The 14,213-nt window shown below is 47.8% G+C and overlaps 1 protein-coding gene across 1 annotated transcript in view; it reads left to right on the top strand.

Annotated features, from left to right (window-relative positions):
• ERN2 (endoplasmic reticulum to nucleus signaling 2) overlaps positions 1 to 14,213 on the top strand; it is a 1,116,259-nt gene that overhangs the window by 934,972 nt on the left and 167,074 nt on the right. Inside the window, exon 18 of the mRNA XM_069647392.1 lies at positions 1,946 to 2,093. Within this exon, the coding sequence (XP_069503493.1) occupies positions 1,946 to 2,093 (148 nt within the window). The remainder of the gene's footprint in view (positions 1 to 1,945; positions 2,094 to 14,213) is intronic.

Below are 14,213 nucleotides of genomic sequence, written 5' to 3'. Positions count from 1 at the left end.
TTCCACTTCATCTTCAACCTTTACATGGTCTTCAACCTTCCTGGTTCTACAAAACATCTGATGACACACAGCTCTACCTCAAGATATCCTCCATCGAAGACATCCACAGGCTCAAGGCCTGTCTTATGTTTGTTCCATATCTAGATGTCAAAGGCCTGTCTTATATTTGGTCCATATCTAGATGTCCAGCACTTACCTGAAGCTCAACCCCCTCAGGACTCCATTCCCACTCCTTTCCATCAACACCGAACATCCTAAACTGGATCTCCACTATGAACCTTGAGGGCTTCAAACCCCAGCTGGTAACCTTCACCAAGTCCCTTGAATTCTACATCCAAAGCCATCTCTCCTTCAAGGAGCATATACCAAGCAAAACATGAATGTCTTGGTACCAGGTTTCCAATATGCAGAAAATCAAGCTCTTCATCACAGCAAATGACTTCAGAACTGCTGTCCAGGCCATGGTACTCTTCCACCTGGATGCTGGCAGTGGCCTTCTGGAAGGCCTTCCACCAACTATCCTGGTACCCCTGAGATGTGTCCTACATGCTGCAACACAACTCATCAAAGGGCTCTGCAAATTAGCCCTTATCAACCTACACTGGCTCCCAATGCAATCATGTATCACCTTCAAATTCTGCTGAATGATCTGTAAGGCCATTTACCACTCAAGTCCCCAAGCTAGCTTCCTGAGAAGCTCAGTATCTCTGCAGGCCTACAATCTACCAGAAGCAAGGACTTGTGCAGACTTGAACTATGCCGGTGGAGGATGCAAAGAACCACAACACAGGAATTCCTTGCCTAAGCCTGGAACCTCCTTCCCGTCAACAGTAGCTTCGTCCCTTCACATCTACATTTCAGGAAGGACCTCAAGACCCTCCTCTTCAAGGAATGGCTCTGCCCTAAAACCTAAGTACACACATCCTCCACTCCCTACCTAACCTGGGACTGTGCATTCTGCTCTCCCCTGGTTGCTTGTAGATCCCTTACTGCCAAATTGCCTGCCCTTAAGCACCATTTTAGCTCAGCACTCCCTTGTATTTATCCCTTGTGATCTGTTTCTCTCACTATGTACTTCCCCTTACAACTTGTAAAGTTCTCTGTTGATTTCTGAAGCTAGATCCACCTTCATAAATACCCTACTAATACTAATGCTTTTTGGTTGAGCGATGCACGCAGTTAGCGCACATTGATTTCACTTTGTTCCCCTCGTTTGATAGCTGATATTTTATTTATCAGTGGCAACTGTGTAGGTGCTTAGCCAGTCAAGAGAAAAGGCTCCTTAACATGTTCGCTAATTTGGCTGTAGCTGGATGGAGCGTCAGTCACCCTTCAAACCGTGGGGTGTTTCGTAGTTAATGGTTTCCCTGAACTTGGACGCCTTGGCGTCCATATAGCGCTCCATGGCAGGTCTGGGGGCTTCCTGGGACTGTCCTATGCCCAAATGCATGAGATTTCATCACATCTGTAATAAGCCTTCTTTTCTGATCACCCTCTGCAACTGTTACTTTGAGTTTGTTGGTGCCATAAAAAAGTATATGATTCACATGGCTCAGATACCACTGGTCCTGTCTTAAACGGCCCACGGGCACCGCAGTTGGAGGCAACAATAGGACGATACCCTGATGGCCTATGCGTCTGCTGTTGGGCATACCAGGCAATACTACCCAGACTGCCCTTGGCCCCTGCATCACATAGGGGTGGTTGGGTCTAGTCCCTTGAGTTGCACCCACAGGCACCCAAGTGGCGGGGAAGGGGATATTGTTACACCAGACAGAGTGTAGAAGAAACACTTTGAGGTGTTCTGTAGTACACTGAACTCTTAACACGTACATAAAAGTAGATACAAAGTACAAAAGCTTGATGACCACAAAGAATCGAGCAGAAAGCATTATTATGAACTATGCAGGTTTCAAAATCATTTATTTGCATTCTTCTCTTTTAGACAAATGCAGTGGATATTTTCTCAGCGGGCTGTGTGTTTTACTATGTGATCTCACATGGGCAGCATCCATTTGGGGACAGTCTAAGGCGGCAGAGCAACATTCTGATGGGGAAGTACATGCTTCAATGCCTAGAGGAAGAGGATTATGGTAAGCAGAATGAGATGTGCAGCTATATATGAAACAATGAGGTAGATATGGGAGTCTTGGCAAAGGGGGATCACTACAAAAAAGGCAGAAGATTGACTGGGCATAGAAAGTGAATGCTGCTAATGGTGACCTGCAGGGAGATGTCCATGCTAAACCTACATTTAGGGGGCGACCATTTAATCTAGTAAATCAACTATTGTTTTCTTAACATTTCATATTGGTGGCTGTTTAAAGAAATTGATGTTCTCAAGCGCACATAAAGCGATCATAATACTCTAGCTATTACCCTAAATGTTGAAAAGTTAGGAAGTAGGCTTGATGAAGCTACCTCACATCTAATAAATACAATCAATCGTGGTAATCTTAAATAGAGTTCAATTTGTCACTCTGAGTTATTGGCTGAAATTCATCACTCAGTTGATCAATGTTTATATGATTTCATGAGTAACTACTGCAACAGCCTCTTTCTCAAGCTCCCTACTGTGAGAAACCTGAAGTTGTCTCCCTAGCTAGTCCCCAGGGATCTGTCATCCAGGTGGCCAGGACACGGCCATCGTTATTGGATCCAGTTCCTGGGGGTGGACCAGTGAGGGAGGATCACTTGGATGGGAGGTCCTTAGTGAGTAGGAGTGGTACACGGACGGGTGAGGCGCGGTATCCCCCTTTCAACACCATTTTCCCATCCTACCATGTAGGATATTCCAAAACATTGCACGCCCCCTTTTCCGACACAAACACTTTCGCACAACACGAAAGACAATGGACTAACACCAGAACCATTTACCTGACATATCCCAATACAAGGGTCAGGCGAAGTCAGGCAATTGACCAGAATCACACATACCTTACCGCCATTTCCCTTCCCCATAGGGATAAAAGATGGAGCACAAAAGCATAATACGAGCAAGGCAGACCGCACGACGTGAGAGCTAACTTAGCATGGCAGTTCAAGAGGTGGAGAAAGGCAGTTTTGACCGAGAGGGTAATAAAGATAGAAGCAACCTTGCCCTTTCTGACCAAAACCCGTGAAACCTCAGCAGAAGTGATGATAAGTCAGCGAACAATAGCCAGCACGCGTTGCAGCAGATGTCTACGGTACATGAGACCCTCCTCCGCCGATAACCAAGCCGGGGAGAGACGCAGGTCTCTGTGGTTCAAACCTTGACTCGAAGTAGAAGAAAGCCAAGCAATTCATCACAGCTGGTGAGTCGAGGGAAGAGCTGATAAGAAACCAAACTGTGTTCAACAATAAATACCCAATGGCTAAATTGTACTTTGAAAAGCTAAAGAAGGGGAAAACCAGGAACAGAGGAGGCCGGAACCACGTGGGTGCTCAGGCAGGAAACTCTGGGAAATTACCCGATGGTAGAAACACTACCGTAACCAGAAGCCCTTGGCAAGAGGCGAGAAGCGGTCAAAGTGGCCATACAGGGGTCTTGTAAAATATTCTGTTCGTCGAAAGTCTTTGATCGACTGATGATTGCAAAGCTAAAGGAAATTAGTCCCGCTTGGTGAGATGAGCATATGAACAGTGTGTTGTAAAAGTTGGCGAGAGTGAACCCGGCAGAGGGAAGCCAACAAAAGGGGCCAAAGCCTGAAGAAATGTTTAAAAAGACATTGAGATTCTTGAAAGTAAAAAAAGCCACATTGAACACGAAGGAGGGAGGCTAACACCTGACATGGGTCTGAACCCGAAAGAGGGAGATCCACAGTAGAACGTTATCACCCAGAAGTTCATGGAAAAAGGAACTGTTCAGTCAAATTGTTAAATACGATTTTGTGAAGGGTCCATGCCCAGAAGAGGGGGACCCAGGGGTGAAGCCATCACCCAAGGTATATGTGAAGCAGAACTTTGTGTTTGTTTGTTGGATAGTTCAGGCCTCAAAGGCAAGATACTTTTTTATTGAAAAGAGACTCGGCCATAGAAGAACCTGATAGCTGAAACAAAACTGTCGGCTCATGCTGGGAAAGCTTGAGCGCGTGCTGTGCTCCAAGGTCCCGCCTTGTCCCGTGCTGAAAACGTGGGGAAGGGAGAACCCTAGCAATCACATCCTGACTTATTATTTGGAACACTTCTTTCTTTATTGAAACCCTATCCCACTCTCTTTCTGTAATTATTTGCAAGGAATTGGCAATAGGTTTTTCTTTAGCATAGGCCCTTTTATTTTTGACACAACGCTACAAGGACTGCCTTATTTTTCATTTGATGGTCAATGCTTGGTCCCAACTTAGATTTAGGTTAGCATTTTTCCACCCTGCATTTTCAGTTTAATAAACAATGATAAAATGCAAATGGTGAAACACCAGAGAATAGCCTGCAAGGCCATTATTAAATTGAAGAAGAAGGCGGAAATCGAGAAGAGGTGGGAAGATCTAAGGGCAGCTATATGCAAGGATGATCAGAGAAACGTTTGGAAAATGGTCACCTGTCGGAGTGTAAATGTACGTATTGCACCAGCGATGGCCATCCATGGCAACATTTGGTTTGTGTATTTTAAAGTCCTATATGGAGACCCGCTACCTGAGGGAAATCATCCTCAACCTATACTAGCACAGAGTGCAGAAGGAAGCCCCTTATTGTGTTTTATGACAAGGAGCTATCAGGTGCCATCAATCAAAAGAAAAGTGGGCAGGCGCCTGACCCTGACGGAATGAATGCTTGTAGATTTATTTAAAACGGAGCCAGCCATTTGGGTTTCAGTTTTGGTAAAAGAAAATGTAACATTATCAGCCTCAGCAATAAGCCACCTCTTTTGTGCCACTTGTTTTGTGCCTTCATGCCCGTTTTCAAGAAGTTGGATAGTAATGATGCTTCTCATTTTTAACCAATCTCCCTTCTTGATAGTAAGGGCAAGGTCTATGCCAAAATCCTTGCTGGTAGATTACTGGATGGCGGTAACATCTTGCACCAAGGGGTTCTGTAAGGGTACCAAAACTATAGAGCAAGCTTTTAGATTGACTTTAATCATAGAGAAATCTGTTTTCCAAAAAGCCATGATGCTATATGTGATTTATATTGCTCTAAAGGCAGCTTTTGATCATGTACATTTTTATCAATTATGGGAAACATTAATTAGCCATGTTATCGCGCTACAATTGATGAAATGTATACAATTGTGGTGTACAGATAATTAAGTTGTTTAGATGGGGCCAACATGAAGAAAAGACAGATACAGTCCCCATATTCTGGGGCGTCCGACAAGGATGTGTTTTGGCACCCTCTGTTTACCCTGTTTGTAAATGATCTTGCCACTACACTATTAACACTTACAGCAGAAGCAACTTTGTTAAATAAGGATGGCTTGAACATTTTATTATTTGCAGACAACATTGCCCTTTTAGCCACTACACGCAGGGTTCAAGGAAGATTTTTCACAAATGTGTTTGTTTATGTAGTAATAAAGAATTTGTAATTAATGCGTTGAAAACCATGGTTTGCCATAGGAAAACATGTTCCCCAATACAATTGGAGCTGGATGGGGAAAAAATTGAAAGTGTGGACCGCAGACTACTTTAGCATTGAGGATTGGCATTGGGGGATGGAGGGGGGTGCCAGGAGATGTTTACGAGGGATAAACACAATCTTAAGTTATGTATGGGGCTAAGCTTTTGGGCCTTTACAACATTGATAAACTGACAATAGGTGAGAACACATTTTACAAAAAGCTGTTGGAGTTGCCCATTCGAACCCTTAGCACAGCAAAATGGATGGAGCTAGACTATTTTGGCATTGAATACCATGCACAAATCAAGTCTGTCCTGCCCCGGGCTAAACTGTGGGGTGTAAAGGATTTGGCAGTTTATAGAAGGGTTGTTCAGGACATACTTGCAGGCAATTTGGCAAAACCTTGGGTTTAATATGTGCATGTCAAGCCAGTACTAAGCAAAATTGGTCTAGGTGCTTTCTGGGAAAATCCCGGAACTATAGATCATGTTGGTTTAAGGCAGATTAAAAAAATCATATTAGGACTGGGTTTTGACTGACTCCCTGAGGAAGGGTGAAATTTGGATTTGAACCATATTTGTCATGGATAAATCTGCCAGGCAAAATGAATGTATACATTACATTTTGCCTCGGTATACCTTCCCCTGATTTGGTTTTACTAATAACTGGTCTAACCATGTGACCCAGAGTTTGCCCTATGTGAAAGTCGGCGAAAGAGCACGAATGTAATTTTTTGCAGTTATGTCCAGTGTTAATTGCCATTAGGCATTCATGGTTGGTCCAATGCTGAAATCGACTAATGATATTACTGTGCCTGAAGCTTTAAAATTCTGTAAGATTCCAAAATGTGCCTTGAGGTTCTTTGCAGTTTCAAGTTTTTAATTAGGGTGTGGAATTGATGAAGTACATTTTTTAAATTATGTTGCAATGTTATATGTGTTAACTATGTTATTTGTCTAATGTGATGATGTATTAAATAGTTTTTACTCAGGGGCGCTGTTGTGCGCCGAACAAGATGGCCGCCTGAATTGCGTGCTCCGCGGCAGGCAGATCACTCAATCCTGATCTTGTGCCTTTGCGACCAACGACTTGAACCAAGCTGCCACGATTCGCGAGCTGCTGGCCCAGGGACCACCCGGTCCAAATCCTGACTGAGAACGGTGTCGGGAACCCTGTAATCGGGTACTGCCGTGACCATCCCCCAACGGCTGTGCACCTATACGCCAAAATCCGGCGCTGGAGGAGAGACAAATCGATCCGTTTCATATACCCGGGACGCCCCACCACCCTCGTGGAAGCCAGTCGGGCGGTGGAACACCCCCGCAGTTCCGCATAGCAGCAGTGATCGGGAGAGGACTACGCGGGCACTGATGCCAAACATCACCGGTGCAGGTCGACGCAGCCGTTGGAGCTGTACGACCCGAGGCGGGCTTCGATCCTTGTGTGCTGGGCCAGAACCCGCTCTGGAAAGCGGGCTTCTCCTGCATCGGCCTTGTCCTGCCCTCCCCCCTCAGTGGCTGCATTTCAACGTATAAGCTGTTTGGTGGTCGGCCTCCCCCCCACCATCAGTGAGACTTCAACACTCGGGGTAGAGCTGCGGCACACTAACGGACACCAGGTGCTGCGCTCCCCTGGCAATGTGGGCTAAGATACCAGATCCTTGGCTGTCATAAGGTACGTGGGGGATAAGAGTCCTCAAACACCCCCATTGATGGTTACTAACTCATATACGCCTTAAAGTGATCTGCAGATTAACCGCCAGCAGTTCCTTACCACGAGGTGGAACAATAACACTGGGCTGCGCTACTCTGGGGGAGACACCGCCCATCCGCATTCGATAGAGGACGCTCTGGGACCCGATGGCTCGCGCCTGAGAACTTGCTGTGGCCCAGACCCTGTCCCGGCTCTGCTCCTCCTCCCCTCAAGGTGCCCCCTGCGGCATGGTTCCACCTAAATCCTCCCGCTCCATCTACACGCGGCTTACACTGCATTAGACTCTTGTACTGTGCCTGGATGGGTCCTGGTCCCCGGTTACTTCGTTGCGGCCTCCTGTCTACCCTGGCTGTGCGCCCGATACATTGGCTGGGACCTCCCGCAGAACATATCATCTTTCCCTGATAAAACAAGGCGGAGAGGTAGTCTTCCTCGCCCCCCCCCCCCCCAGCAAATACAACTGGACGCCTGATCCTGAGTTGCTGACCTTCGGAGAGGTGGAACTGTGACATCGCACCCAAACCCTCGGTGACCAACAGCGGTTACCCCTAACTACTCACACACAGGTGGCTCTAAGGCTTCATCCCCAGCTCACCCGTTATAGACTGAGATCCCACAGGCTACATTGATAGTCACATCTATTGTGAAGACATGAGTGCGGTCATCAGACCCCCCCGATCACCTGCTCGATCCTCTGGCCCCCCCCCCCCCGCCAGCGGCTTGGTCCTCCAGCGTGCTGTATCCTCCTGGACTCCATCCCACATTGACTGAGGTGCCATCAGTCCTCCCTCACTCCTCTTGAACCTTGTCATCGACACAATGACCAAGGGAGCCGAGAAAAAGCAGTGCTCCATTAACATGTTTGCAAAGACTCTGTTGAGATCATCTGAAGAAGTGCCTGAGCAGGCCCCCGCTAACTCATCATCCCTTGTCCCCTCAGACTCCCAGAACATGATGGAATTCATTTGCGAGGGCTTTACCACACTTCATTCTATACTAGACGACATGAATGGCACCATATCCTCCATCAAGGCCCATATCGAGAGGACCGACAGTCGGGTGTCAGAGGTCGAGACTAGGGTGAGCTCCACAGAGGATGGTGTGGGTGCCCTACGTGCAGAGGTCTCCACTCTTTCCAACCGAATCCTTGAGGTGGAGAAGAAAAATGAGGACCTGGAATCCCGATCGAGGCGTAACAACTGTTAAGCAGAAACCTGTGCAGTTCCCTTAGGGACCACTGCAAAAAGTTCAAGACCACAGGAGTAAGCAGTAAACCCAATTGGTAGCAGTCTGCACCACCTAGATTTACCTGGTTGCTGTGGCTGAGCAGTCAGACCTCTCTCAAGAAGAGTTAGGCAGTATATAGAGTATACACAATAGGGCAAAAAATACAGTAGAACAAGCAAACACTGACCAGAGTTTTGGTATTAAAAGTATATAATTATTTATTTAAAGCACACTTAGGAAAATACACCGTCACTAATATATCAAGCAAGTTCAAACCCAGTCACTATAAGTATATACACCTCCCTAGTTAATTATTCGACAAGTCTAGGTTAAGACACCACTTATTAGCAAAACAGAGGTGAGCGTGTAACCGTAGATGGCACTCCAATAATTTGTTAAAAAGGGAGAGAAAAGGCAGAGCATGGAAATAACACAGTACCAACACTTTTAAGAAACCACAGCAAGTCAGGAAAGGCAGGGTCTATTGTAGAGCCCAAGTTCATAGGCCAGGCCCACTCTTGGAGAGAGCAAGGCAGAATGTGCCCAAGATCACACAGTGGAAATACACTCAGTCTTTGCAGAAAATGTCAAAAGAGGTTGGATCAGTTCAGAAAGATAAAGTCAGAAGGTTTGGAGGCCAACCCAGTTGGAAAGTCCAGGATTTACGGGACACCTTGGACAGTCCATTGCAAGGGCGACCAGGCAGGACACAGTACCTTAAATGGTGAAAACGTTCCAGCGGGGGCAGTTGTTCCTGGCAGCGGGTGCAAGTCATGGCTTCGACCAGAGGAAGAGATGATCTCGACGAGGAAGAAAGCTGGAGGTCGTTGCACTGCCAGGGAAGAAACCAGCCGCGGAGTTCCCGATTAAAAGGTACGACCCTTTTATTTGCGATCAGTGGTGAAGCGTGGCTATCCGGCCGCCGGGGTGCTTGGCACGGGCGATTCGACCACGAGATGTCCCGGAAGGCAAAAAAGGCGAACTGGCTGGTCCCACCAGCTCAAAGGGAAGAAGACTCTCCTGAAAGAAGATCTCCTTTGTCGTCGGGGAAGTGGTGAGTTCGTACAGCAGGGCTCCACCGGTTGTGTCGTCGTCGTAGATGGCTCAGCTTTTCCCCTCTTCGGATTCTTTAGGTCCTGTGGCGACTTCTGAAGTTCCAGTCCCCAAAGCCCTGCTTTTATGCAGAAAAACCCCCATTCAACAGGCTCACCACTGGGCCAATCCCACAAGAGTGCGACTTGAGTTGCCAAGGCAACTCAGTCTAGGGTGCCTAATCCCCCTCCCACACATCCTGTAGACCCCAGAGTGGCACCATTTTGAGGGATTCTGTGCAGAAGCCTGTCAAAAAATGGAACAAAGGGCTCGACTTGGGTAGAGTTTCAGAGGCGAACACAAATGCCATTTTAAAACCGAGTCCTGGCAAAAAGACCCAACCAGGGAATAAATATTAAATAAATAACCCGGCGGTATCTTTAACATTGCACCAAAAAGTGGTGCGTTTAAAATCAATGGGAAAATCCCATAAGAAATATTCTGGTGGAATTTTTTGCGTGGTATCCACTGCCACCAGCCAGAAACTCGACAAGGGGGCACTGGACAGTGCCCCCTTGGAAAACAGACCCAGGGGCAATCGAATTACCCCTACCAGTACTTCCACAATATGATGGTTTGTACTGGTTATGTTCACAATTTGAGACAAGTAAAGCCAATGGTGACTTTACATGCCCTGGGAGACAGTAGTCAGTCCCAGGGTATGGAGTCTATGTTTGGGGGTCACTATGACACCCCTGTGTTACTGCACTGAGGGTGCTGTGTAACACACATACCAAAAACACATGAAGCCCTATGGAGTAAAAGACCCCATAGCCCATAAAACACATTCACATCAAAGGACATTCTCAAATCATGCCTAAGAGTGGGAGAAAAAGAGTCTCACTCTTAGCAGGAGGAAAAAATAAACACCAAAAATCCAGCAAAGCTGCTGGGGGACTCACTAGGTTTGGGAAATTAGCCTTAACAGAGAATTCTCCCTAACAACAACCTCCGCATTATTGGTGTTCCTGAGGATGGTATCAATGAACCGATTGAGGACTATGTCGAACATACACTACTGTCGCTCCTCAACTCACCGAAGCTCTCCCCACAGTTTGCTATCGAGCGGGCGCACCGAGCCCTGACAGCTAAAGCCAAGCCGGGCACGCCTCGACGACCCATTATAGCCAGGGTTCTGAACTTCCGAGACCGGGATGCCCTCCTCAGAGCCGCAAGAATTAAGGGAGATCTTCTGTTGGGTGGAGCAAGGATACACCTCTACCCTGACTTCTCGGTGTCTGTCCAACGGGAGCGCAAGACTTTCCCGGCGGTAAAGAGAAGGCTAAGAGACCACGGAATTAAATACTCCATGCTTTATCCCGCCAAACTGCGCATAGAGCACGCCAACCAGGTGTTTTTTTCACGATCCCAGAGGAGGCCTCCAGATTCATCGACGAACACTTCCCAGGCTGCACCTCCCCTCCAATCATGCTCCTACAACTATTAAGCTGCCCCGTCGAGAGGTCGCCAACACCGACTACCTCTCTGCGCCAGGAATATATTGGACTTTTACTCCTCAACAAGTTCAGTTTGGTTCACCATTACACATCTGTGCCACACTAATGCGTGCAAAACCTTCAAGTCCCTTTTTTTAGGCACTGTGTTTCATCCTGATCTGCCATCGGCCTGGAGCGGCGCCACCAGTCCGGCCCACAGGCCCCCTGGCGTTGATGCCACTGGTTTGGATTTGGTTAATGGGTTTTGGGATTGTCATTCCTCTAGTTGGGGGAGGGGTGGGGCGGGATACGTTGGGTGTTATGTTATAAAAAGCTTGGCATTGGCAGCAGGGGCGGATCACATGGTAACATTAAACGATTGGGGCTGCAGAGCTGCTAAACCGGCCCATCGGATATCAACACTCTCATGATACGAACACTGCTACATCGTTGACTGAAAATAACCTGACTTTCATGAGCTGGAATGTGCAGGGATTGGGCAATTTTAAGAAAATGAGACAACTCCAGCTATAGGCCGAACGTCATGGGACCAAGATACTCGTTCTGCAAGAGACACATGCCTGTGCCGAACAATGTGTGTGATTTGCCAAAACGTGGGGCCCCCAAAGATACTTTACCGACTTCTCTACCCAAAGCCGCGGGGTTATGACTCTTATCCACAAGAGTCTTAAATTCACTCTTATATCCTCACAGATAGACTCCCAGGGCAGATATGTGCTACTTCATGTCACGCTTCAGAACAGAGAGGTGGTCCTACTGAATATTTATGGCCCTAACATAGACGACCCTGAATTTTATACACATCTCACATCCCTTCTCGATGGCTTCCCTCTAGTTCCAATCCTTTGGGGGGGCAACACAATTTTTGATGTAAACCTCAACAGATCTGGGTCCAGGCCCTGCCAACTCACCAAGGCAGCCTACACTGCACTGTCATCCCTTCCCCGCCTCGCTATGGTTGATGCATGGAGACTCCTCTACCCTGACTCCCGCTCCTACTCCTTCTACTCCTCGGTACACGACTCCTATTCCAGAATTGATAGATGGGTAATCTCCGATGTACTGATAAAAAATGTGACACAACTAATGATTCTTCCTAGAACCCTATCTGACCACTCGCCAGTGACCATCCCCATGGGTTGGGGTCCGGACCGCCACCGTACTAGACACTGGAGAATGAAACCCCACTCTCTCCTCGACCCCTTGTTTAGCTCTGAACTTGAGGTGGCTATCGAAGAGTTCTTTGAAATAAATACAGATTCTGTGTCTTCGCAGGCCATTCTATGGGAATCCTTTAAGGCTTACATTAGGGGCATAGCGCTGTCCAAGGAAAATGGCATTCTCAGAACAATCCGGAGGGACATTGCCGAAAGTGAATCCAAACTATTGACCCTGGAGGCCCAATGCTCCCTACTCTCAACCCCTAAGACCCTATAGGAGTGGAACTTGACACATTCTTGTCCCTGGCGGATCGTGAACAAAAATTCTTGGATAACCCTGGCCTGGCGAAGAAATATGGAGAGGGCGAACGTCCTGGCCGCTTCCTAGCTAGGCTCATCCGCCGCGAGCTAGGTGCTCCACATATCACCGGGGTCGAGAGGCCCGATGGCTCTTTGGCTGTCTCATCACAGGATATTAACTCAGAATGTTTTACATTTTATGAAGCCCTGTACTCCAACGCGGATGTTGCCTCGATGGAGGAAGTCGACTCTTATCTTGATGCCCTCCCCCTATCGGCCCTCTCCCCTGAGACCACCGGGTTCCTTGACTCTCCGCTCACCCCTGAGGAGTTCTCGGACGCTGTAGACTCCCTCTCCTCTGGGAAGTCTCCCAGCTCTGATGGCACACCGATTGAATTTTACAAACGCTATAAATCTCTCCTACTTCCTCGTCTAATAGGTCTCTGGGAAGAATCAGTGGAGACAGGCAAATTTCCCCCATCACTCTGAGAAGCCACGATAACTGTATTACTTAAACCTGGTAAATCCTGCACACAATGCCCTTGTACCGCCCACTCTCGCTCATAAATTGTAATGTCAAAATATATGCCAAATTGTTAGCGATAAGACTTGCCCCCTGTATGCCATCCGTTATCCACCCAGATCAAGCAGGCTTCATCCCAGGACGCTCCACCTCCTTGAACCTGAGGCGTCTCTTTAACATAATTAGCAGAATAAGTCCCAATGTACACGCGGTCGGCGCCACACTCGACATGCAAAAAGCGTTTCATTCGGTTTTGTGGAAATACCTCTGGCAGGTCCTCGAAAAATGTGAATTTGGACCTTTGAGGAGAACTATCAAAACTACCTTACGCACCTGGCGACCAGGACTCTAGCCTGGAGCAAGCTACCGATCTCCCTTGCAGGCAGAATAGGGATATTGAAGATGATACTATTGCCCCAACTACTCTACAGGTTCACCAGCATCCCCCTATGGCCAGGCGAGGGCTTCTTTCGAACACTGACTCGCACGATCAACTCCTTCTTGTGGCACTCAGGTGCGGTCCGACTTAAACTTGGTACCTTGTCTACCCCGATGGCTAGTGGCGGTTTTGGGGCCCCTGATTTTCTTAAATACTGGCTGGTTTCTCATATCCAATACACGTCACACTGGTTTAACATGACGGAACCCCCACCACATGTCAGACTCGAAAAACTAACGGTTAGTGACCGGGATATCCGCTCCCTGATGATACAACCCATCCCCTCGGCCCTGGACTCATTTGACCCGGTGGCTTGCACGTCCCTGGCATTAACGAAAACGTGGAAACTGTTTGACACTGCCCACCCGTTCCATGGCAACCTCCCACTTTGGAACTTTCTCCCAGGGGTCCCGCGGGTACCGCCGCCAATGGTGCGCCGTTGGGCTGAGGCGGGATATGAGCTGATCCGTGACGTCTTCGAGCAGGGCAGCTTTATTGAATGGCCGGACCTCCCATTGTCTCTGAGACGAGGCCCGTGTGTATGGCTCCAATACTCGTCCCTCCGAAAAACCCTTAAACAGAAATACCCCATGTTCCCAGCGATACCGCCAGACGATCCTGCTATTGAAGAACTGACTTCCCCTACACCCACTAGAGGTAAAATATCTAGACTGTACACCATGGCTCAATCCAGATCTATCCTGGAATTCACTAAACTGAGGCGAGCATGGGAAGACGACCTCGGGGTGGAGGTGACTGACGAA

Source organism: Ambystoma mexicanum, chromosome 2q, assembly GCF_040938575.1.
Source record: "Ambystoma mexicanum isolate Mex_15411 chromosome 2q, UKY_AmexF1_1, whole genome shotgun sequence".
NCBI lineage: Eukaryota > Metazoa > Chordata > Amphibia > Caudata > Ambystomatidae > Ambystoma > Ambystoma mexicanum.
Note: the sequence above shows the minus strand (reverse complement) of the source record. Positions and strands in the feature narration are given on the sequence as shown.